The sequence below is a fragment of the Calonectris borealis genome, chromosome 20 (assembly GCF_964195595.1).
Source record: "Calonectris borealis chromosome 20, bCalBor7.hap1.2, whole genome shotgun sequence".
Taxonomy (NCBI): domain Eukaryota; kingdom Metazoa; phylum Chordata; class Aves; order Procellariiformes; family Procellariidae; genus Calonectris; species Calonectris borealis.
The window spans coordinates 11664550-11690782 of NC_134331.1; the positions used below are offsets into that span (position 1 = coordinate 11664550).

The following is a 26233-nucleotide window of genomic DNA, read 5'->3' on the forward strand; positions in this document are numbered from 1 at the left end:
AGTTGTTTGACCCCCTGGCTCCCCAAAGAGGCATCGGCAAAGGGGTCCAGAGGGACATCTGTCCTGGCTGATCTCCTAAGCCAGGCATTAAATGCACGGCATACCCTAGGAAAGGGCTTGGAAGGAAAGTGCACAGTGCACTGAAAGCCGTCCGTCCCTGCACTGCCCTCGGGGGGGGCACTTACCGCACCCCCACACTTAGGACTGGAGCCCTGAGATGATCCTGCTCCTGCCCTGGCAAACCTTTCCCAGCTCACTCCAAGCCCTGAGGTCCCCAGAGACGTAAAATGGATTCCAGCAGGATCCTGGGGGTGAGGAGAAGGGAGAGACCCGGGTGCTCTGCCTGCAGGCACCCTGGCAGCGGGCAGAGCCACAAGGTACGTCCCTTGCCAGGAGCCGCGGGCCGTGGGGCTCCCGGGGGGAGAAGAGTCGGGAGGGAGCTTTAAGGAGTGATTAACAGCCTCAGCCGCGGCAGGGCCATGGGTCAAAGAGGCCCAATTATTTCCTGGTGATATTCCTGCTGGAGGGGGTGATAAGCCGACACGGCAGATACGGGTCCACCTCACCCCCCGGCTTTGGAGCAAAGCGAGGGCAGGGACAATGGGGGACACCCCTGAGCCCCGCTCACGCTCTCCGCAGAAGGACTTTCAGACACAAGCCCATGGGTCACCCCGACATTGCTGACTCAGGCATGGTCCCCCGCCTCAGCCCAGATTTCCAGGAATGCCGTTCTTAGCATCTCCCGCTAGGCAAATCATAGCCATCCTATGTTTAGGGGAAAAATTGGATTTGCCTTGTAATCTAATCAATGTTAAATAACAGTAATTCTAACTCCGAGGCTCTATGTTTAAAGTGCTGTTGGTCTCTGGGGATCATCGGAGTTATTTAATCTAATGAAATCACCATTACCGCCTAACGAGGGTGCACCACAGGGGTGTCTCTCCTGGGAAGGAAAGCAATGGTTGAATAGCTGGCAGTCAGGGCCAACTATTCAGAGGGGGGCAGAGTGCAGCAAGTTGAAGGTTGGGACCCAGAGCTCTTTGCATCTCTCTGACATCTGCCTATCGGTAACTGTCATTGCTGAGGACGTGTTGGGGGTGAGCATGTGCCCAGGTCGCTCCCGTCACCTCCCTGGGCAGGCTGGGCCACACCGGTGCCACCTTTCCCCTTTGTCTGGCTCAAGCAGGAGTTGTTGGACTCGATGATTTTAAAGGGTTTTTTCCAAGCTAAATGATTCTGTGGTTTTTAACCCATCTCAATACTTCATCCTGTGTCATGACTTGCTGTGCGACCCCCAGCAGGTTGCTCTCTGCGTTGGCTCTCCCCTGGGGTGCTCCGGGCTGTGTCGTCTGCTGGTTTTTAAGATGTTTTCCCCCAAACCTGCTGTACTTTCACATTTTCACTAAGCGGTTTTTCCTTATCTCCTTTTTAGAGGGAGATAGGACCTGTTCCAGTTCACATTTCCCATGCTGGCTTCGCAGCAATTTCTGAGCCGCCAGTCGATTCGGTCATTACGGAGCGAGCCGAGCCGTATTGAGCCGGTTGTTTTCCTACGCGCTGAACTTACTGTGCTCAGATCTGTTGGAGTTGTATCAGCAGCAGGCAGGGACTCTGCTGCTGTCAAATGCCAGCAGTATCCCGTGTAACCAGGGGAGTGTTCCTTCCCTGTAGCGCGTGCTCTAATTTCCCACTATTATTTCTTTAATAAGACTGATACTTACTGTACATCGCTCATTTACTGCTAAAATGGGAGCCATTAGAGCAATAAGTGGCAATTACCTTCTGAGCGGCGTGGCGTGTGAACCCGACGGCGGCGGCTGGAACCTGCCTTTCAGGAGCAAACGCGAGCGGCGGCGTAACGCCGGGGTGGCTTTTAGGGACAGCTGGGTGTCTGTCGGGGGTGCCCGGCATCCTCCGGAGGGAGGATTGCACCCATGGGTGCTGGGGGAGGACGCATCTGGCTTGATGGCCGGGGATGAGGAGGGGTTGCGGCTCTGCACGTGCAGCGGCAGGGACATGTTGCCTACCCGGTGGTTGGGCTTCCTTTGCGCAGCCCGTCCCCAGGGAGTGGCTTCTCTGCTGGAAAACAATCTCCATGCTGAAAAAAAATAGAGGAGGAACATGTCTGGTAATTTAATCATATTAAGTGCTCCTAAAAAATCACGTCTGTGCTGGACAACAGCATGCCAGAGGTCTCTGGAGGAGCGGATGCAGCAGGACCAGCGAGGATTTGGTGCAGAGAAATGGGGCAAAGGAGGGATTTCTGGAGGAGGGCGGGTGAGATGTGCCAGCAGGCAGCTCTGCGCGCCCTGTCCCCGCACGCCGCCCTGTCCTACACGGCCACAGCCCGGCCAGCGCTGCAGGACGCCTGCCCTTGTCCCCGCAGGGGCAGCGCTCTGTCCTCAGTGCTGGCACGGATGAGCCCCACGGCCACGGCACGGGTCCCCTCGGCACGGCGTGGGAGCGCAGGCGATGCCTCGCGTGCTCCCAAGGAGCCGCCGTGGGCGAGGACGGTCCCTACGGACGGCTCCTCAGCGACAGCCGGGATGTCTGTGTTCATTATGCACATCCCTTTCACGCCGCCTTCTTTATTCGCGTGCTATCTAGTGTCATTAAGATATCAAGTTCATTTAGGTACATCCACATTGGCAGTTTAATTATGTCTGGGTACTACTCTGTATTTTATTCATGGACTATCTGGGGGCGGTTGTCAAACACAAGCCCAGGAGATAAAGGTTCGGTGGCTGCAGAATGCTAATGTCCTGCTGGTTCCCTTTTGACAAATACACATGCCAGTTATTACCAAACTGATTATTTCATTCATTAACACCACATACATCAGCTCCCTTCACCCGGTATTATTGTATACATTCATCTTTTCATAAACAATTACCTGACAAGGTTGGGAAAGGCAAGTACTGGGGAATTAATGCTCTGATGCGAAGTTCCTGGCGTGGGTTAGTAACAAGGTGCGGGGGGGGCGGAATGCCCCGTTAGCGTGATCGCTTCATTAATCAAATTAGGGACAATAGCACGTCACATGTGTGCCATGTTTCCCAACAATACCGAACCCGTTCGCATTATGCCGGGGGCTCAGCGGATGGGGCTCCCTGTCCGGTTTGCGGTGCTGGGGGAGATGAAATGAAAGCCAGGAGACCCGGTGGGAAGGCTTGGAAAGCTTTCACTGCAGCCGGACCATGCGTTTCTCATCTGTCCTTTTGGGTTTTTTATTATTATTATTATTATTATTATTATTATTATTATTATTATTATTGTCATGAGGAACATTTGCATGAGAACAGGTTCTTTGTTTATTGTTTGTGCCTTTTTTCCGGCTTCCACATACCGCTTTCCCGGAGCTGTAACCCTCCACGATAGCATTAGCAGTGGTGGTAGGAATGATTAAGACACCGTTAACACGCAACCGTCTGGGGGACAAAACCCCCGGGGTCTTCTTTCTACATTTTTTAACTGTAAAAGGCTGGCGACGGAGGGGAAAAAAGTACAGGGAGACATGAACAGTTGAAAAATAACCAAACTCATGAAATAAATGATTCCTGCAGCTTAGAGGTCGTGGTGAAACCCAACGGGCAGGACCAGTGACGCTGCTCGCCCTGCTGGAGGGTGCTCTCACAGTCTGGATCTGCCGCAAGTGGCATCCTCCAGCACGTTACGTCCACAGTTAACCCATGTGGAAGGAATCGGACCCGGAGCCGCTCCCAGCGATTTCCCTTGAACACACAGCCCACGAGGTTTCAGAGTGTTGTTGATCCCGTAATTATTTCTATAAATACGTTGTACCCTCAACTGTTGCCACCGGGAAGGAGCAGCTGCGGGAGGCCACCACCGCAGCCAGAATCAATTCCGCTCTTCACGCCAGCAGACTCGCTCGGAAAGCAACGCTTCAGGGGTCACACTTCTGCACGACTCCAGCGCAGGATTTGCAAACTAAAGAAAGGATCTGAGTGAGATTTAAGTGCCTAACTCCCTTAGGCCCCTTTGAAAAAAGCCCCACTGGAATAACTAAGAAGCTTTCACTGCTTTTGCAAAAGCATTAATCCTCCTTGCGATCTCCCGGAGTCTCTTTGATCACGCTTCAAAATCTTCATCTCCAGGGGTCCTGTCCGGGCTTTCCAAAGTGGCTTAAGAGCAGACCTCGCGCTGCTTCTGGGGGAGACCTGGGCTCCTAAGAATCACTTTTCAAAGCCCCCCTGTGCCTCTCCACATTGGGATGGAAAGACCACACCATGCCGAGTGTCCCAGTGGTGCCGCTGTCCTGCGAGGTGAGACCCCACGCCCCGGCCACGGGGCGATGCCCGCCCGTCGGGATTTGAAGTCCCTGCTGCTGTTAAGAGTATCAGCGCGGGCTTAGCCAGTTTTTCCTGCATTTTCCTACATTTTCCTGGGGAGCGCAGTGAAAGAGGGAGCACGCCCAGGCTGGGATTTCTCCTCTTTGTGGATGCTGAGAAATGAAGGGGGAAGGAGGGCTGGTCTTGCTAAGCAGGGCAGCCCTGGAAAACGAGAGGCTGGGGGTCATTCATCTTCAGGAGTCGATCTGAAACCCCCAGCCCGTGCCAGTTCGGTGCTGAGTGAGGAAGATGAGGGTTTATTGGCCTGGATCCAAATGACTCAAGTTGACTCATGAAGCTGAGGTCACTAATTGTTTGTTTGGTTTTTTTTAATCCGTGCATATTCTGGAGAGCACTTTTCTTTCTTTCTTTCTTTTTTTTTTTCGTTTTACATTAGTGAGCTGGACTCACCCTTAGAAACCTTGGTGTCCCGCTAATGCCCAAGCATCCCCCGCGTCCCCCTGCCTCCCTGCGCGGGGAGGTGGAGGTGAGCATGGTACAAACCTACGGACCCGCCGGACCTGAGCTGGACGCTGGGACTTCTTCCTCCGCTTGCTGTACAATTTACTCATGAAATTTAGAGCTGCTATCAACTAAAACTTCCTGAAATATGTCAGCTGACTCTGTTTGATACCAGGTTAGACAGTGATGCATTCCGTGGGAGGAGGTGGAATAGCTGAGCACAGAAAAGAGCTCTTAATGCGCGACCTTGTGAGCTGTGGCTAAAATCCCTTAATAGACTGTGGGGAGGAGGCCAGGGCACGATTGCTCAGCGCAGTTTCTTCGGCACTAGCCCCTGCCTTGCCCAGAACTTGCAAATTAGGCTAGGAGGAATCTTTTTAAGCTTTCTATTTTCTGGAGACTTTTGCCCTCTTTGCACTTGACTGCTTTGCTCCAGGAATGAAAGCAGGGAGCCCTTTCCCAGCCGTTAAAGTTTCATTTCGCAAAAGGACAAAGAATTGGCACGGGAAGGATGAGGAATGACTGCAAGGGTAAACTTGTGTGACTCCATATATTTTAGATCATAGCCTGAGGTCAGGCTCCCTTTTTTTGTAATAGAGAGAGAGGATTTTTTGGCCTTGCAGCAGGAGGAAACGTCTAGTGATCTATAAAGAAGTCACTTCTCAGCATAATTTAAGAAACAACCTCTGTTCTCCAAAGGGGGGTCCTTTGAGGTGTCTGGCTCTTCCGTAAAGCTCCCCGTTGATGTGCACACACAACTCCGCATGAAGCATCTCCAGCAGTATAGGGCATGTCACAGTATTCTTCCAAACTTAATAATCGCTGCTGAATTGATTAGGACTCCACAACAATATCTTAGAGGATGGATCCCTTTATCTCTGCAGAGAAGGGAGAAGGCCCTTCTCCCCCCTCCCAGCAAACCCCATCAGTTGGGCTGTTAACCCGCAGGGGTGTCCGAAACTCCCCGCCAGTGGTTCTGTGGCCCACGTGGGTCTCAGCCTGCTGCCTCCGCTGCCCGTTTTGGCTATTATCTCCGTACCTTGGGCTTCAGCTTCCTTAGTTTAGCTACTTTAGTTCCTGCACTCACTAGGTCCTGACTTTTGGTCTTTGAGATCTGGTGGGATTTCTCCTCCTCCAGAGGGAAGGAGGATGGAGGAACATCTTTTTTTCCCCAGTCACCTCTATTCAGTGGTTTTCTGTGTACTTCCAGTTTCCAGACAATATTTCGTTCCTCTTCACACTGCCTGCAGCTTCTCAACCACTGCCCCTCTCTCCTGCTCCGGTTCCTGCCCGAGCTCCTCTCCCATCTTCCTCTTCTTCCATGGGAAGAACGCACGCATGGCTACGAGTGTGCATGGCTGAAGGTGTGTTTGTGCCGAAGAAAAATGAGGCAGACACGGAAAACAAGCAAATCGCATTATATATTGCAGGCAATAATGTAGCTCCCAGGGGAGAGAGATAATACAGTGAGAGACAAAGGAACAATAGACTTTGCTGGCCTGAGCGCTCACGCGATTGTGGCTTTTCTGGAATTATTCTTGACTTCCTCTGTGTGAGTGGTGAATCGGGCCGCGAGCTGATAAGCGATGAGGATGCGGTCGGGGGCAGTGGCGGGGATCGTTTTGTTTGGGAGCCCGTGCCGTACATGTTGCTCGTGGGGGGAGACCCTCGCTCCGCACAGGAGCCCCGCAGCGCGAGGGATGGGGATTATTTTAAAGCTGGCTGTGATTTTTGTGGTTTGGAAAAACACGCCGCTGTCTGAGGGACTTTGTCCGGAGAATTGTGTTGATTTGCCTTCCCATTTAGGGGTGGGTGCCATTAGCAGTGGGGGGGGGAAGCAGCAGAGAGTCCCTGAGTCTCGGATGCAGAAAGAGGCATCAGGATGAAACCGCTGGCGTTAACCACGCAGGGTGCTCCCCCCACGCCGCGTCTGGGGCTTGGGGTGCTTGCAGGACACGACGGGGCTGTTAGTCCCCAGGTTTGCCAAGTTAAGGCAGAGGCTATCGGGGTAGGTGATGGGGATGGCCTTCCTCACCAGCCCGGGCGGCAAGGAGCCTTCCAAACCAAAGCACTGCCGGCTTTTGGGAAAATCCCAGCCAGGACGCTCTCCTGGATGCCTCCTTCTACAAAGGCAGCCAATGCTTTGAGAAGTGCTTCAGACTTTCCTTCTTTCCTCCTCCTTTCCTCCCTTTCTCCATTTCTTCTTTTTCCTTCTTTCTTTCTCCTTCCTTCCTTCTCTTTTTTCTTTCTCTTCTCTATCGTCTTTCTTTTTCTTTTCATCTTTTTCTTCTTTCTTTTTCTTTCTGTCCATCTTCCTCTCTTCTGCTTTTTCTGTCTGTCTGTCTGTCTTTCCACCGTTCTTAGACCTCAGCAAATTCCAGGAAGGCATCAGTTGTCTTTAACACCCAAAGGAAAAATCGAAGGGAAGGGTTCAATTACTCACATGAAAAATGAGTCTCCTAACCGAGGTCTATCCATTTGCTAGTTGTGCTTGTTTTAAAACTGAATTATAGAGACTGCACATTTTTCTGGAGACAAATGCATTAATTTTTCTCAAAACAGACAAGAGGGAAGCAGAGGGAAAATAAGATAATAAGAGTTTCCACAGTGATTTATATGCCTTTGTGAAAAATAATGGGGGCAGCCGGCAGCGCGCACCGGCAGCCCATGGGGGAAGGGGCAGGGGGGTGGCAGGGACGACTGCAAGGAAAACTGCCAGAAGTCCAAGTAAGATTGTTGGTGTTAGATGATATAAGATCACTTTATGTCTCTGGCTGGCTTGAAAAATCTCTCTTTCTCTCTCTATATATACACACATAAAATACATGCCATATGATGCACTTAAAATCAGCACAGGCTATACTGTTTATACAGGAAAGGATTGTGTTTCTCGCCGACCTCTCCCCAGCCCTCCTTCTTTTGCCGAAGGATAAACTGGGACCTTTAGAAAACAAAGTGGTGGCTACAATTTTTAACAGATTTGCTCTTGCATATATTTATATAGGGCAGGCGAGCCCTTCCCCAGGGCCAGCTGCCTGTGCTCTCGGGCGAAAATTGGGGGGGGTGAGTTTATTTTTTTTTATCTGTTCACTTTGGTTTGATTTATATGCTAAAAGAGATATATTTTTATTATAGTGCATAGTAAATTGGGTTTCTTTATTGCTCGTGAGAGCTGTTTTCCAAAATTGGACTATTTATATAGTACACTGATTGCAATGTATTTCTGATCTTAATGTCTAACCGTAGGGAATAAAAAAAAATGATACCGAATCGTATTTTTTAAAAACTACAACCTCTTTCTAAGTAAGATGAAATGAGTAACTTTTTCTCGGGAAGATGTTGCGGCACTCAGCAGCTCCCAGGAAATCATCTCGGTTTAGCAAGTAAAGGCTTTTGGTGGGAACTGGAGACTCTGGAAGGGTTTGAAGCAGTTTTGTGGTTTGCCCATTGGTGTAATCCATCGGGAACAGGTCCGGGAGGCCAAAGGCCACCGGGGCTGTAGCACCTATGCTGATGGTTCTCTCCAATTACTTATAGGAATGATTCAATGAATTTATTCCCCGTTGGTTTCCGAGTAGAAAACCCCGTGGTGTTCAGGCGGATACGAGAGCAGAGGGAGGCTGGAAGTGATGCTTTAAAGCAAAACCTAAAGCCGTTCCAGGGCAGATGGTTAATTGTGTGGTTCAATTTATTTGCCTAATGCAAATCACATCCCGTTTGCCCATGGCGCCGGGGGAACCGGATTCCTGTTTGTTTTGCTAAGAACTGGGCTGAGATTTCACTGCACCTTCTGCAGCTCCCGGGTGAAGCTCCCCTGCAGCGGGACGGCTTTGTGGTCCGCAGCAGAGGATCACCGTATCCCCAGGGCTGGGGGAGAGGAGAAGCACCAGCTCCCACGGAGAAGGGCTGGGATGGTGATGAGCTGCCAGCACCGTCTTGGTTTGCAGGATTCAACCTCCCATCTTCATGGCTCCAGGCCCGTGAAGGTGCTTTAGTGGGTGGCAGCATCCCTTTCTCCCATCCCAAAACCAGGCACCGGGCTGTGTCTGTGGGTCTGGGCCCCCCCGGTCCGGTCCTCTCCAGCCTTGGGGGTGTTTCGGGGGGTTCCCAACTTCCCAAATGGGCCTAATTGAAACCTAAAGAGATTTTTCACAGATTCACGGCTTTTCAAAGGAGAAATTTGCATATTAATAAGAAGCTGTTCAGACTGATTGGCTTAATGTGTTTGGGGTAAGTATAATTAAATGTCAAGGGAAATATATCATGAAGTAATGAAGCTGAAGCTAATTTATCAAAAAATGAGTCCTAGAGAGGGAGACATTGCCAATAATAAACAGTTCTTTAACCTTCCTCTTTAAGGTGATCTGCTTAGTCAGGGCTGAAATGTGCGGTCTTGAAGCTCTTCGAGTGAGACGTGAGGTGGTTACTGGTTTGGGGGGGTTGAGGTTTTTCCATGTTCCTTTGCCCTGGCACCCCAAGGCTGAGCCCATCAAGAGGGTTCACCCGCGTCCAGGTGGGGTCGGGGCAGCTCTGGTCCCTCCGAGGCCACCAGCAGCGCCTGGGAGGATATCTGGGGGGATGTACATGCGTAAGACTTCAGGGGTGCCCTTAGGGAAGAAGAACAGGCTTGAGGTTTAATTATATCAGATGCTGGGTCACTTATGCCATTTTTTTTTCTCATCTCTCAGTCTTTTCTCTTTACTCCGTAAGTTTTTCAGAGCACATGCCATCTCCTGCTCTGCTCACGTACTAGCCGGGGATAAAGATCAGCCCATACAGGCACAGCTTCAATATGAACAAAAAATGCACATTCAGAATTGCGATGCAGGTCCCCAAACTGGTTATTTTAACATCAGAATTGAGGAGGGTGAAGTCCAGGCTGAAGGCCATGCCGGTCCCTCCGACTCTTCCACAGGGAGGAGGTTGTGAGCTCCCTCCCCACGGCAGGGCTGTGCAGTGGGCGAATGGGCGTGCACTTTTCAGCAAACCCGTTGCTTTGGGTGAGCGCTGGGTTCGGAGGATTCGTTTCCAGCCAGGCACTGACTGTCCTCTGCCACCCGCCTCCAGCGGTGACTTACTCCCATGCGCGGTGGGAGCGGGACTGGGAGCTCTCGATTTGCACTTTGTGCACTTGCAAGGGAGAAAGGCAGGGCGCAAGGCTGTAAAAGGACGGTGCCCATTGTCTCAGCTGGAAAATCCTCCTTTGGCATGATTTGGCATAGAGGGGAATCCGCAGGTTGCAGAATAATAGAGGCATCTGTAGCAGAGAGCAGAACTCGTGTCCATTTTCATTAAGAGGCACCACAGTTACAACAAAAACCAGCACCAAAAAGCCAACAGAACCAGCCACCAGAAGCCTGAATTTAGCCAAGCAAATCCATCCGGGAAATGAGGAGTCACTTTTCATTTGGGAGCTATGCTGGAAATATGATGAAATCACTGTGGGCCTGATTTACTCCCTTGTAAGAATTAGCTGGTGCTGCAGGGTTTTGGCAAACGGCTCATGCCCTGCGCTTGGAGCCCCGACCGCTGCCGGGGTGAAGCTCTCACCAGGGAAGGTACGTGGTGCTGGAGAGGCCACTGAGATGTCAAAAGACGGGGGGGTCAAAAAACACATGTGGCCACTGCCGGAGGTGATGAGCGCTGGGGTCCAGGTCTGCTGAGGAAGGGCAGGGTTTGTGCTCCCCGGTGCATGGCATACCCCAAAACTGCACTGACTAAAGCTGCTGCAAGTGCCTTGGGGGAGCTCTAAGGCTGGCTTAAAGAGCAGGCTCGTGGCCAGGCCGAAGGGGAACCACCGCAGGACTCCTCGGCGGCGGAGATGGCTGATGAAGGCATCCCCAAGCCCAGCAGAGAAAGCTCCTTGGTGCCTGGTTGTATCTCCATTCCCATACAAAGGACAGAGACATGGTGAAGGGGTCTGTGGCCAAGGGCTCCGGAGCTCTTCATCTGCTTCTGGTAGGCGGATGGCTGGGGTTTACCAGCAATGCCACTGGGCAGGACCCAGCATCCTCCCAGATGGATGCAGAAATGCGCCACGATGATTTGGCTTTTTAGCCATTGGAAGAAAACAACTAGAAAACGCCCCTTTTCCAAACCCCAGCTGGTCAGCCCGGAGGAAGCGGCGGTGCCACCCGTGATTGCCTCAGCTCCGTTGAGTTTCTTGTTCCAGCAAAGAAAATCAATGGCTTGCACGCTAATGGCATCAGAGAGCTTCTGCTTGTCGATAGCACTTAGGCACTGGCGGTCTCCAGGAGATGCCCCAATGTGCTTCCCAGCACAGCAAATTTTCAGGAGCCTCTCAGCACGGTTCCTTCTCCCGGGCCGGTCATGGGACGCCAGGACAGTGGTGTGGCCTCTTGCCACCGGCATCGCCTTCGCTAGGAGCCAGGAGACCACCGGGGACCTGCCTAAGCACAGGGCTCCCTGCTTACCTGCCGCCCTCAGAGCAGCAGCTCTGCCCGTCAATAATTAATCAGAGCAATTAGGCAGAAGGCTTGCACGTTGTAATTAGCTCTGATCAGTGCAATCTGCCCCGGGGAGGGGCAGCGAGGCAGGAGCCAAGCACTGAAAGCACAGCGGGGGGACGGCGCAGCCCCTCTTTGCGTGCAAATGCTCCCCTGCCCCTTCGAACACCCCACGGCCCCATCGCTCCAGGGCGGGGGAAGCGGACGCGAAGTCACGCGTGTGCCTGCTCATCGGGTGGCTCTCGGGGGCAGGATGAACCCCTTATCTTGGGGACGCTGCCGCTTCCTGCCCCGTCACCCCGGCCCCGGGTCCGTGGGGCGGCAGCCGCCCTGCCCACGGCCAGGGATTGTTCCTGCTCTTCCTGAGCGAGGTCGCAGCCCCGAGATCCGGAAGGAGAGTATCCACCTGCGGAGGTATCGGCCACTTTCTCCGCGGCCTTTCTTTAATGGGTTTCCCAGCTCCTCGGGAAGGAGAAGGCTTCCTGGCTGTGACCCTGGGACGGGGGTGACACCGGCTGTTACTCCCGTGGACGTGGCGCTGACAGCTTAGTGTCCAAGTCCCTGTTTTGGAGGCAGTGAGATTGCCGGAGTGGTTTTTCTTAACTGCTGAAGTGGTTAAACCCGCTGGTGGCAGGGAGCAGGGCTGCTCGCAGTGCTCGGCGTGCAGCAGGGGTGCAACTGGGGGGGGGTCTGCAGAGAACCCCCCCCGAGAGCCCGGCACAGCCCCTGGGTTGCACTTGCTCATAGACGCCTTTGCTGGGAACCTGATGGCACGGCATGGGTGGGCACGGCCGCCGGCCTCGTCCCTCCGCCTCACCCTGCCCCAGGGTGGGACGCTTGGCTTTGGCTGCCGGGGGTTTGGATGGGGACAGGGCCGGGGGTGTGGATGGGGACAGGGACAGGGGTTTGGATGGGGACACAGCCGGGGGTTTGGATGGGGACAGGGCCAGGGGTTTGGATGGGGACATGGCTGGGGGTTTGGATGGGGACAGGGACAGGGGTTTGGATGGGGACAGGGACAGGGGTTTGGATGGGGACAGGGCCGGGGGTTTGGATGGGGACAGGGCCGGGGATGTGGATGGGGACAGGGACAGGGGTTTGGATGGGGACACGGCCAGGGGTGTGGATGGGGACAGGGACAGGGGTTTGGATGGGGACACGGCCGGGGGTGTGGATGGGGACAGGGCACACGGCCGGGGGTCCCTATGGACCTGCAGGCTGCAGTTTAGGCGAGGTTTGCACCACGGGTGCTGGCTGCATCCCGTGTCAGGCTGTCAGCCGTCTCCTAAACTTCAGAGGGAGCTTAACTGGGAGGAGAGGAGGGAGGGACGGGAGGGCAGCTCTGCTAAGATGCTGCTTGACAGATACTGCGTGGAAACAGATGCTACCGGCTGCAGATGTAATGAGATACATAAATACCGAGACTTGCTCAATAAACGCCGGCATCCGCCGTAAGGACGAGCTCGGGAGCTCCCGACATGGCGAACTGTGCGCCAGCAGCAAGCAGAGAGCAGATTCGGGGGGGTGGGGAGGAGAGGCCCTGCCTCTGCCAGAGCGTTTTATCCAGGAGGGTGGCACGTTAACGGTGCGCCACGTTCATCCCCTGCGGCCAGCGCTGTGCCCGCAGCACCCAGCAGTGACCGTCCCTGCAGGGCTGCGGCGCAGGTGAAGGTCTGCCTGCCACCAGGTCTGCTTTTTGGGGTATTTTCTAAGTGCCTTAAAAGTGATGATACGCCCGGTGTACTTTGAGAACTGCCCTTTCATCCCAGCATAGCTCACTGCATGTTTTCACGTATGCTTTGATTTTAAACCCCTCTGGAGTCTTGGGGATAGTAAAAAACCTGTGTCCTGGGAGGGACCTCGCTGAGCTGGGCGCAGGGAGCGTGCCAAGGTGGCAGGAGGCTCCTCAGCGCATCTCGGGGAGCAAATAACCCGGGGAGCATTTACCGTGTGCAGAAATGAAGCCAGGCGTCTTTCCGACCACGGCCAAGGGAGCAGAACCACGGCGATCCCAGCGGGCGATGCACTCATCCTGCATGGCTTGCAGTGGTTCAGTGGGGACAGGAGAGCAGAGGCAGAAGAAAACCCAAGGCCCCGACTCCACCGCAGTTGCTTCGCGAGGGTGCAGGTGCCCTCTGGGAGATGACGGTTGTGTTGTAGGTCCCCCCCAGTAACAGCCAGATTTTCCTGAGGATGGGTAGGGATGGGAGAGACCCACGGTCTTTGCTGTCCCCTCCCAGGGCCGTTCCTGCCTCTTATTTTGCTCCAACCTCAGCCCAGTCCATCCTCCATTAAAACCAATGGCAAGAGTCTCCCTTTGATATAACGTCAGTCGGACCTGATTTTACATCCAGCAGTGCAATGAGTGATTTTCTTTTTTCCTTCCAGACCTCTCTGATCTTTTGCCACTTTCCTTTCAGCTTCCTCAGTCCCACAGCTTTTCTTGGAGGTTTTTTTTTTGTAAATTTTTATCAGATTCTTGAAATGCATCTTTCCGTCTATTGATTTCACCTGACACCTAAAGGAAGGCAAAGCAGGAGGCTCAGCTAACTCCGGCCTCCTCACAGCCCACCAAAGCAAATTTAGAGCCTTGCTAGAGCTGCCAGGGCAGCACGGCCCCTGGGCTGAGCCACCGGCCCCATAGGAGGGACACCTTCATCTCTTTAGGCAGCGTCTTTTAGTTTATATGTACATACACGCTACCGGTTACATCACGTTATCATCACTCTTGCCAGAGCATCCTTCTTTTCAGTCTCCTGTACACACTGTAATGGGACTTCTGGGCTCGAGGGTGGGGAAACGCGGGGTTTGATTTTTTTTTTTAGAATTTTCTGTTGCAGAGTCTCTACTTAAAATGATCTGGAAGAAAAAGAGAAATGGTAGTGGGAGGAGGAGAAGACAACTTGCTGGTGGCTGCAGTAGCACAGGGAGCAATGCACACCGCTTCGGGGGCCATGAGGCTGCATCAAGCCGCGGTGCTTGCTGTGCCTCAGTTTCCCCATCCTCCTTGTTCGACAGCTTCATGCTGGAGAAGGCTCCATGTTTCCCCCGGGACTGCCAGCTGTGTTACATCCACACTCGTGCCCCGTCCTGGAGACAGAAATTCTGGCAGCATTCCTATAGAGAAGCGAGAGGTGAAATAAGCCCCCTCGGACAGTTAATTCTCCCTCTCTGCCCTCTTCTCCGTAACAGTCAGTGCTTGACGTACAGAAGGCACAAGTGCGAGAGGCGGAAAACGCCGTCAAGTGGGACTGCAGGGCAGGAGAGTGCCAGCGCCCGTCTCGGTTACTGCTTGGTTTTTCGGGTGGTTGGTGGAGGGGGGGTTCCCCTCAAGCCTGGGACGCTGCTGGCTCCCCGAGATGAAAGGAATGTATTTTTTCTCCTCCTTCTCTTCCTGCTCCCACACACAAAGACCAGATAATTTTGCATGAACAAGCCAATTTCGTTTTTAACCATGCTGTCGCTTCATGGTGCAAAGGCAGGACTCGGGACGGGAGTTTGCTGGTGGGAGAGTGTCCGATCCTCCCCGTGACCCCGTGTTAGGTTTCTGGGAGCAGATTTGGCCCTTCCTTGCCGGAAAGGCTCTTCCGTGGGATGCGAGGTCCCGCAGCTGACTGCGGAGCTGTCGGGCTCTTTCGGAAGGAGCAGCATTTCTTTGATACGGTTTTTCCTGCGATGACCTCTTCGGTGGCACTTCCTTAATAACAACGCTGGCCATCACAAGAGGCTTCCTTTCCCACCGCTCCAAGCCCCGGCCAAACCCTGGCCATTGAATCTGGAGCAAAGCCAAACTGCATCTGGTTTAAGCCGAGCAGGGCAAAAAATAACGGAGGGCAGGTTTTTTTCTTTGACGATTGCTCTGTGGTGTTTATTATCGCACTGAGTGGCAGCTCACCTCGAGCCATGGAAACATCCCGGTGAGCCTCCTTGGATTCTCTAATCCCAACATTTGTTGGTGTGTATCCCCCTGCTTGGACCTGTCGTTTAGACTTTTGGCTCAGATGGAAAAGGCGCCTGGAGCCTGGAGCAAAGTGTCCCCCCCAGCCCAGGCTGTCCGGGGAAGGTGTCTTGGGGTGCGGGGTGGGGGTAAGCAATGCCCTTCTGCGTCTGCTGCGTCTCATAACCCCGCTGCAACTTGCAGGCTCTGTAACGGGAAGATCCCGAGAGCTAAACTCACCAGCGCCTTCATGACTTTGTACCTTTGGGAGAGCCCAGCTCTGTGTGAAACAGGCTGTGCGAAACTCCGGCTTCACGTTTCCGCTTCATTCCCATCCTTTATCCAGCGGATGGGTCCCGGCCTGCGTGGCCTTTCGGGGCTGCGGCCAAGTCAGCGGGGACGCGGCCAAAGATAAGGGTAAACATCGGCGTGCCAGAGAAGGGGGCTCTGCAGCGGCAGCTCCTCCTTTGCTGCTGCAAACGGGTGGGGAGAGCACCATAGACTCATTCAGGTTGGAAAAGACCTCTAAGATCATCGAGTCCAACCGTCAACCCAACACCACCATGCCCACTACACCATGTCCCTAAGCGCCTCATCCACACGTCTTTTAAATACTTCCAGGGATGGGGACTCCACCACTTCCCTGGGCAGCCTGTTCCAAGGCCTGACCACTCTTTCAGTGAAGAAATTTCTCCTCATGTCCAATCTAAACCTCCCCTGCCGCAACTTGAGGCCATTTCCTCTCGTCCTATCGCTGTTACTTGGGAGAAGAGACCGACCCCCACCTCGCTACAACCTCCTTTCAGGCAGTTGTAGAGCGCGATGAGGTCTCCCCTCAGCCTCCTCTTCTCCAGGCTGAACAACCCCAGTTCCCTCAGCCGCTCCCCATCAGACTTGTGCTCCAGGCCCTTCACCAGCTCCGTTGCCCTCCTCTGGACACGCTCCAGCACCTCCATGTCCTTCTTGTAGTGAGGGGCCCAAACCTGAACCCAGTACTCAGGTGTGGCCCCACCAGTGCCCAGTACAGGGGCATACCAGCAGCATGTTGGAGGGGTCACGAGCAATGTCCCCAGGCTGTCACTGCCATGCAGATGCCCCGGCTGCGGGTGTTTCTACATCTCAGGTCTTGGTTGATGGTGGGTTTGCACTTTCAGGCTATATCTCTGCTGTGTTTGCTGGGGTGCTTGCAGACCCGCTCTGCTCGCCCCTCGTGCACCGAGCGAAGCCGTGACTGCCCCGGGGACGGGCTGAGCGTGTGCCCACATCTCAGCCACCCCCCAGTTTGCTGGTGCTGGGACCAGGACATCAGCATTTGGTGAGCAGGGGACTGATCTTTCTCCGCTGCTCATTTGCCTTGGGTTGTTCCGCGCTCCGGCACCGAGGAGCTGCGTTGCTGCAAGCTGCAAACCCCTGTGCTGGGCCAAACCTGTTCTCCGCATCCTCCTCCTCCTCAGTTACGTTGCAATTGCCATTTCAGGCAGTGCACAAACTCACTTTTCTGCTGCAGATGAGCTTGAGGTAGACCTGGCCGTGCAGTCGGATGGAGAAGGAGATGGAGAAGGATGGAGAAGGTCTGCCAGACCCTGCAGCTGAGGCGCGGGCTCCACCCAGGGCAGTGCCGACCCCAGCAGCACGGGGTGGGGGGACGACACCATCGATCCTCTCTACGGCATCAGGCTGGCACACCTTGTTCTGGATGATGATTTCAAACCCTCTAGCCTGGACACCCGGCTCCGATAGGCTGATTATTTAAAAAAAGTCATACTAGGACTGCCAGGGAGAAGGCACCCACCTTCTGGGGGTGAGAGGAGATGAGTCCTGCCCTTAGCAGATGACTGGGGCAGGTTTTACTAGAGGCCAGAGAGCTCGTGGGGCTGATGGCTGTAATCACAGCAGCTTTATTTATCGCTCTGGGTTGCGATGAGGCCTGATGAAGAACTGCCCTTATCTGCCGACTTCAGCCTCCCTCCGGGAGAGAGCCGGACTAGATTTATGTGGGAAAGCCTTGCAGCAAGTCCATCCACTCTGCTTTTAATGCCTTGCACGCTGCGAAGGAGCCCAGGAGGTCCCGAGCAGGACATGGCTTGGTCCAGCTGGGAGCAAAGCAGCAGGTGGACCTCACGCAGCAAGGTCACCTTCAATTTTCTGGACCCAACACCAGGAGCAGCTCCCACCTCTGCGGGAAACACAGCGGCACGGGGCTGCCGAGCCTACGTGAAACGGGCTGTTCCCTCCCAAAATCTCATTTCTGGAACAACTGGTGCTTGTTTTCTCGCTAATCACCAGCTTCTCGTGCTGCTTTGAGTTGGTGGGGCAGCAGCACAAGTCAGCTGAGGCAGAACAGCTGCCTTAGCCCATTTCCCATCCCCTGATGCAGCTGGGAGGGTACCCAGCGTGGGCTGGTGGCAACCACCACCAACACGCAGCATTGCATCCATTCCTCCAAGCTGGATTTCCAGGAAGACTCAACCCTTGGGTGCCCACTCTTGTAAGGAGGGAGGCCGATATGTTGTCCTGGTTTCTTGACGTAAAGTGAGGCTTTCTTCCCCAGAGCCGGGCTCTTGCTCAGAACAGGGACTGGAGATCAGGCGGCGTCTCTGTGGACTCTGATCTCCGGGGCTGAGCCAACACCCTGCTTGCCCTGGGAAACTTAAAGTCAAGCTTTTTAAAGGCATCGTTGTACCATCAATAAAGAGATATAAAAGCCATAATGTGACACCGAAGATCAGCTCCCACACCAGGAGTGCCTGAGGGTTGGGAGACTGTTGCTGGGACATCCCTACGTGACCCCAGCGCTAAAGTGCCCATGTCAAGGACCTGCACGCCGGGGTGCACCAGGAAAGCCCAGAGCAGCACCGCGTGCGTCGCTGGGACCTGTAAGCACCTGGTGCTCAGCCCTTGCACAGCACCACCCCCAGCCCGGCCCTCCGAGGCTGCGCCTCTCCCACCTGGCTGGGTGCTGGAGGGTTTGCTGCAGCGGCTCAGGGGGAAGACAAATCCAAACCGTTGCATTACCGAAGTGAAGTCCTGCAAAGCCTGTTGGGGTGGGGAAGGGGCCACAACCCCCCTGCAAGCAGCAGCCCGTGAGCTACCTCCGGGGACTTCAGCTGGACACAGGAACGGCTGTCTCGGACACGGCTGCTGGGAAGAAAGTACGGACCTGGAAAAGGCCAGATATGAATATGCATGCATAGCCGAAATGCTCCCTTTGAGGAAAGTCTTCCTCCCCTATTAAGCAATTAAATAAAGCCCCAAGCTCTACTAAAATTAAAATAACAGAATCCATTTATTCTGGCAGGGCCCACTGGTGGCTGCTCTTGCCAAAAACATTTTTGTGGTTCTTGTCTTTTCAAGTGGCTCTTTTGCAATAAAACCCAGATGCCATTAGTCCAGGGAGGCCTCCAGGCAACTGTTTACGTCCATGAAAGATGCCCTTTGTAATTAATTAATCTCCCAAAAGCTGTGGTAGCACATTCCCCGTGGCTCCTGGCGTGTCCCTGCCCGCCGGCCCTGGCAGCGGAGGTGCGGGCTCATTCCTGGGCGCTGAAGAAAGCTTTTGTGTTGCAGCCTCGCCACGAAAGGGGTTAATCTCCTCCTTGGGAAGACACAGCGGAGATTTCAACACTTACCAAAACACAAACAGAAGTCAGCTCGCCTTCCCGCTGCCCTCGCCCCGCTGCCGGTTCAGCGGCTCCTGCTCTTGCTCAATGGCAAATTACAGTTGCAGGAGGCTGTTATGGGGCAGGGATCGGCTGGGGACCAGCAGGCAGCGGGGAAGGGGGGGGCACAACCTGGTTCCTGCGCTCTGTTGGGGGTTCAGGTGCTTCCAAATGATTCAGTCGTTGCAGGGTTTCCAAAGCGGAGGGCAGCTCCACACCACCTGAGAAATGTGGGCTTGGTGCACACGGGAGGAAAAGGTGATTCATGAGACTGCCCTGAGCAAAAAACCATGCGAAGCGCTGCAGTGGGCCGGAGCAAAGAGCCGTCCAGCCTGGTACCATCTTCCAGATGGTGGCTGGTGTCAGGTATCTACAGAAGAATGTGCGAAAGCTGGTGGGTTGCAGGGCTCCTCCTGTAATCTCCTCCCAGCTGAGGGCAATCGGGGCTGGGGACTCCCTATGGCTGAAGTGGCTCTGGGACTCTCCCATTTCATTGCCACCAACTCGTTTCATCCACCATGAATTTGACCAGTCTGTTTCTGCACCATTTACACTTTCGGCCTTTGCAGCATCAGGTGATGGCAGACCCCACTGCAGAATTATGTGTCTGCTTGGCAAAGGCCGTCCTCGTGCTGGTTTTCAACCCGTCTCCATCCTTAGTGTCAGCAGTGATTCCCTTTATCTCTTCACATGCTTCAGGATGTGCGAGAGCTCTCTCATACCCCTCAGCTTGTTTCTTCTCCAGCCTGAATGTCCTAATTCAGGGAGTTTCCCCCGAACAGAAACCCTCAGCAAAGACCAGCAAACATTTGGCTTCTGTAGGACCATATCTTTGCTCAGCCTCTCTGTAATGTGGTTGCAAATAGAATTGCTTTAGGAAGGGTCAATCCTCCCTGCCTCATTTGTAACGTAACGACTCAGCCTGGGGTTTGGTTGTTATTGGTGTTTTTAGCTGTTGTTGGCTTTTCATTGTTGCTTTTTTGATAGATGAGTTTAATTTTGCTGGCATATTGCACAGGGTTGCAAGCCAGATGTTGCTGCTGCAAGACGGTAACGGTAACGCAGGCGGGGAGCAGTTCATCACGGCACGTGGGTGTCGCAACCGCGGCGAGGTCAAAGACGAGGGGTCAGGGTGTGGGGGGGATGCCGGTCCCTGCTCCTCGGGACCCGGGACCGCAGTTGCCATGAGAACTGCTGGTGGCACGGCGGTGAACCTCGCCGGCGCTGCAGCCACCTCCCATCCATCTCCCATTCCCCCCGGGAAGGACCGGACCGTTGGAAGGAGACCAAGCTGCAGAGAGGAAAACTCTGCTGAGAGCCTAGGAGGAGGGATGGGTTTGTGTAACCGAATGATGATGGTGTGAATCACGGGTGTTTTGCAGATGCTGGCTCCTGCCCGGGGGCGATACACGGGGAGATGCCAATGCGAGGGGATGGGATGCAGTGTGGCAGGCAAGGGGGAGCAAGGAGAGGAGCTGGGAGCACCCAGGAGCAGACAAACGGCCGCTCATACGGCTCCTGCACCTTCCTGGCTTGCCTTGTTTAACACGGAGGAGCTCAGGTTATCCTCTGGCCAAATCCTGCGGTCCTGTAGCAAATCAGACCCAACGCCTGGCCCAGGAGGGCTTTGAACTCTCAAGGGGACCATGGAGCAGGATGGACCCTGGCCCGAGCCCCCTTCCCGCTCCCCGCTGGGAGAGCTTCCCGAAGCAGCCTGCGTGTAGGATTTCTTTGGGTGGAAGAAGGAAATCGCTGAGGTCAGGGGGCTGATACTGCACATTTTTATGTGACATCAGCTTGCTGCCACCTTGAAAATACCAAAAGACAGAGTCTTACATCCTGGCCCTTGAAAATCCCTTGTGCCCTGCAGGAAGGGAGTGTTGTTACTCCAGAAATTCACTGTTATTCCAGGGAATTTAAGCCAATGTGCAGGAAACCCCAGTGTGGGCAGGGAGGAATTTAAAGGGATAGGACATTAGGGTTGTAGAGATGTGCTCTGTTCTTGCAGTGCCACTGCAAGAAGGGAGGTGGGAAGCCCCTCAAGAAGCCTTGAATAGGCAAAGTAGGTTTAGGTCTAATTCTAGGTAAACAGGCAGCCAAAGGAAGTGGGAATCAGAGTGTGTTTAGATGCTTTGCTGAATCAGAGCTCCTGACCATCCACCAAGGAGGAAAGCAACTGGGCTGGAGGCGTGAGGCTCAGGAGCATCCTGCCCTGGTACCGGGACATCCCCGGCGCGCTGCCTGCGCTCAGACCCCCCCACCCCGCCCAGGGGCCTTCGGCACTAACGTGTCCCCCTCTCCTTCTCTCTCAGGGACCTCATGCCCAGGACCCTGGAGGGGCAGATCACCATGGAGAAGACCCCCAGCTACTTCGTCACCAAGGAGGCCCCAGCCCGCATCTCCTCCATGTCCAGGGGCACAAAGCTCATCGTGGTGGTGCGGGACCCCGTGACCAGAGCCATCTCGGACTACACCCAGACGCTCTCCAAGAAGCCCGATATCCCCACCTTTGAGAGCCTGACCTTCAAAAACAGGACTACGGGCCTGATCGACACCTCGTGGAGCGCCATCCAGATTGGCATCTACGCCAAGCACCTGGAGAACTGGCTCCTCTACTTCCCCATCGGGCAGATCCTCTTCGTCAGCGGGGAGAGGCTGATCAGCGACCCCGCGGGGGAGCTGGGCAGGGTCCAGGACTTTCTGGGCCTCAAGAGGATCATCACCGACAAACACTTCTACTTCAACAAAACCAAGGGGTTCCCGTGCCTGAAGAAGGCGGAAGGCAGCAGCAAACCCCACTGCCTGGGGAAGACGAAAGGCAGGACCCACCCCGACATAGACCAGGAGGTGGTGCAGAGACTGCGGGACTTCTACCGGCCCTTCAACATGAAGTTCTACCAGATGACGGGGCAGGACTTCGGCTGGGACTGAGGCTGAAAAAAATAATTTAAGAAAAGGAAAATATAATATAATATATATTTTTTTTACATATCAGTAGAGAGGGGGGAAATACAGAAAAAAAAAATAATAGTTGTGCTGAAATATGGTTTGTTCTGATTTTTTTTTTCTTTTGACACTGCTTTGTTTTCTTTCTTCTCTGAGATGGGGTGATGTGTCGACCAGAAAAGGAGGCTGTGAACAGCAACCCGGTCCTATTGACATTGCCTGCAGCTTGGCTGCTTCCTTCCATGGCCCCAAGGTTTAGCACTGTCTCTGTAAGAAAAAAGCAGGTGCAAAGTGTTCGGTGTCCTCAGGTCCACCTCCAGAAGGGACGGGGTGCTTGGGGGAGCTCAGAGCCCTCCTGCAAGGTCAGCCAGCTTTTGGGTTGCAAATGCCCTTTTAGACCAGACCTCACCACTTTTGACAATGAAACAGAAGAGGCTTAATATATAATTTGGCTTTCAAAACCTTACCTTAGGGGATTTTCTTATTGCATGAAACCTTTGGTGAAATTTTTTTAATTTATGCAATTTTTGTTTGACTCTTGCCCCCCCCAAATCAAGCTCTTTTCATCAACCAAACTTATTTTTCATCCTATAGAAGCCAAAACCAATATTCCTTTGTTTTGTTTTGAGACAAAACAATTTTGGTAGCCAAAAGTGAAAGAAAACAAATGATTCTTTTGACTCTATGATGAAAATTGCCAGGTAGTCAAAAGGCCTCATTCACAGGAGTTGGCTCTAAACCAGTGTTCCCCATTGCCAGCACCGCGCACCCCTTTTGCTATGCGCTTTTCCCAGGAGGCCCATCAGAAGGGATTTGGGTGATGGCCAAGGAAGGTCCACACTGCTCATGGTACACCTATCTTGAAGGTGATGGAGGACCCACCATCCCACCACGCGTATGCAGGAAGCAAGTTCACAGTGTCTGGTGGATGCTAGTTAAGCCATAATGAAGAATGTTGTAAGTTGGGGCAGTCTTAAAAGAAAAACAGCGGAGAAAGGGTTGTTTGGGTAAAAAAATGAACACAAATCATGTGCAGAAAGGGGAGAGAATGAGGAGAAGTTTTCTTGTCCTTTCCTAAAGGAGAACCGAGGGGGAAGCAGGAACAAGAGCATTGGTTCTGCAGGGCTTTAAAAATTGTCAGGCAAAATGAATCTCCTGTTTGCAACATCTAGGAGCTTTAAATTCTTTGCTTTGATCCTTATCACCTTTTTTGGCTGGTAGAAATGTCTCAGAGACAAAAATCTATTAGTGAAGCAGGATCTTGTATTACCATGGGCTCATTTGTCTGCTGGCTCTTATCTTCAGCATTTTCTGGACTATAGGAGTACCTAATTATCACTTGCTGTATAAACACAACACGATGATGCTCCCTCTCCCGAGTCTAACTTTAAAAAGCCCTTGATGGGATAAAACAAAGTGGGGGATCACCTGGTAATCTGGTTAAGAAGCAGCCTGGGGACCAAGCTCACCAAGATCTTAATAAAATCACAGCAGAGCAGAGATTTCAAGGAGTCCAAAGAGAATTGTATCTGAAATTACATTTTAACCCAGGAGGGAGTCATCTCCTCCTTGGGCTGTCCTGCTGGACAGGTTAGGAAAACAGCTTGGTACCTGCTCAACTTCATGGCAGCAAGTTCCACTGAGGGGTTGAGCCACATCCCCTCCTGGCTGCCCTGAGCCTCCCCCTTCCTACCCATCCGTAGGTGCCTCCCTGAGGATGCGGAGTCCTGGGACCTTCCTATCCCCTGGAGACAAAAACCCACACGGTTTTGCATGCAAGGCCCATTTCCCAAGGTAATTAAAATAAAGTCATTAGCGTTGTGAAGCCCCAGGACCTTCTCCCACCGTTGCTGCCCCAAAGCCTTACCTGAGCTCAGGTTTCCGTGCCCCGGCTGGTGGAGCGGTGGTGATGGCTGGTGGCCCCAAAGCCAGGCTGTGCTCAGCAGTCTGTCCTGGCATGGCACGGCTCGGTGCCACCCTTGCTGCCTCCACTGATACCTTCACCCCCTTCCCACCTTTCTTGTTCCAGTGTGTCCCATTTTAAGCCCCTTTTTGGCAACGTCCTGTGCCACATCTGGGTAAACGTTTTACGTAACTGCCTTCTGCAAACCCCTTACAGCAGAAAGGCAGATGAGGGATCACACAGACCCCCAACAGCCCTTTCTCTTACCTGCCTCCCTTCAGCCCCTCAACGTTCATGCAAGAGATGACATGAGGAAATCAGAGACGGTCAAGCAGCTTTGGCTTCACGGGGTCATGGTCCCTCCCAGCACCTCTGCAGTTCATTGCTGGAGATCAAAGCTCCCAAATCAGAAGTTGGAAGAGTGTTGGGCTCTTGGTAATGGTCTCCCCTAAGTGCCACTGGAGATGGGGGGAGCAATCTGCTCTCTGCCCATGCCGGCCAGATCAAGGGCAAATGGGCTTAAGGTGTAGCCAAAAGGATGGGGGTTAATTATTGGGAAAACCTTTCTAACGGCAAGGCTTGTTGGGGCAGGAATGGGAGATGGCCACCATCCCTCCCGCACTGTGCTTTTCCATCCAAGTGCAAAAGCCAAGCTGGCGGCGAGGACAAGGCGTCACTCGCTCACGGGCACGACCGAACAGTGCCAGCACTACCGAGGCAGAAAATCTGAGGTTTTCCAAGCTGAAAAGAAGATTTAAGCATGTCGTTTCTTTGGTATTTCAAGGAGACTTAAGGTTGGGCTAATCTATACATGCCTTTGACAAGTATAAATATCACTTAAGAGTATGATTTAAAAAAATCAATATAATTATATTGCTATTGTCTCATACGGTCACATTTAGACTAGTATAAAGCAGCTTTATAGCGCTACAGATTGTTCTCCCCATACTGAACTAGCTATAGCAATATAAAGCACGTTCATGCAAATGAGTTTCTCCAACTGCCACCAAATCACCGTCATTAAATCAGTAGAGCTTTGGTGGGTGCACAAGCCGAGCTATCATACGTGCCTTTCAAAAACTCTTCCCAGCACACTGAACTCAGCTGCATAGCCATACTTTCCCAAAAATGCTTGAACGCTTTATTTCCACTAATTTCTGAGGGTCTGAATCCCTCGACGCACACCTAGTAAAACTATTTAGGGATCTGACACTGTAATTGATTTTTTTGGTCTGGGCCCTAGTATTTTTGAAAATCCCTCCATGTATGAACAATGGCTTTTAAAAAGAGGTCATACAATCAAATTGCTTTGAACTCTAATAACATTTAAGCCTCTAAACTCTTTAGGCTTATTTTAAAATCCAGCCGTGAAGTTTAGATTATTTTAACCTAAGAAGAATTGGAAGTAAACTATTGAAAACTGCACCCCTCCTAGGCCTACAGTATTGAGCGTGTGTATTAGGAGGGGAAAGCAAAAGTAGCTATAAATAAGAAAGTGACCTATAGAGTTTGATTTTTTTTTTTTCAAAGCAGGAAAATCAATACATTAACGATGAGAAACTAATTAGGTGTATTAAAATTCTTCTGGTTTCAATAATCAAATGTGCCATTAGGCACTGATGAAGCTTAGGTTTCTATGCCATGCAACATTATTTTAGGACATTTGTTTTAAAACAGAAAAAAAAAAAACCTTTATAAAGCATCCTATCAACGCCAAGTGCCAAATTCATCATAAGGAAGACATTTTTTACAATGAGGGTGGTGAAACCCTGGCACAGGTTGCCCAGAGAGGTGGTAGATGCCCCATCCCTGGAACATCCCAGGTCAGGTTGGACGGGGCTCTGAGCAACCTCATCTGGTTGAAGATGTCCCTGCCCACGGCCGGGGCTTGGACTAGGTGACCTTTAAAGGTCCCTCCCAACCCAAACCATTGCGTGATTCTATGACCTTTGAGCAGACGGACGCCCCTCCCTCGCCCCCATTTGCAGCACTGCACGGGTGCCCCGTGGTCGACAGGCAGCGGCTCTGCCGCGGGCTTGCACAGCACCTTGCCCAGCTCAGCCCCACAAACGGAGCACCGCAGCCCTGGTGCACAGAAACCACCGTGAGCTTTGGTGCAGGGGTGCTGAGCACAAATATTGCACTTATTCTGCAAAAATCAGGGTTTTTTTCCACTGATGGCGGTGACGTGCTTTGGCGCAGGCTTGTAGAGCCCAATTCAGAAAGTCAGCTGAATGCGAGACCTACCTCTAGCCTGCTGCAGCCGCAGCTTTCAGCCAAACCCAACCTGCGGGAAGGCTCTTTGCATCCCGCTTCCAGTGGCCACACCAGGAAATTTGCAGAGAAACAGGTTTTTCTTTACCAGTGCAGTTTGGCAACACAAAAACGGGCCCCATCGCTGTGATTTCTGGAAGGGCAAGGACCGGGCTGCTGCGTCCACGTTGTAGTTGGCGCTGATTTTGTGGGGAATTTAATCAACTCCTAACGAAATGCTGCCACCCAGTAATTTA

General features: G+C 52.9%; 1 protein-coding gene across 1 annotated transcript in view; it reads left to right on the forward strand.

Moving 5' to 3' along the window:
• Nucleotides 1-22195, forward strand: part of HS3ST3A1 (heparan sulfate-glucosamine 3-sulfotransferase 3A1) — a 36199-nt gene extending 14004 nt beyond the window's left edge. The window contains exon 2 of the mRNA XM_075169812.1: nt 21187-22195. Coding sequence (XP_075025913.1) covers nt 21187-21805 — 619 coding nt within the window. The 3' untranslated portion in view covers nt 21806-22195. The remainder of the gene's footprint in view (nt 1-21186) is intronic.
• Nucleotides 22196-26233: the final 4038 nt, after the last annotated feature.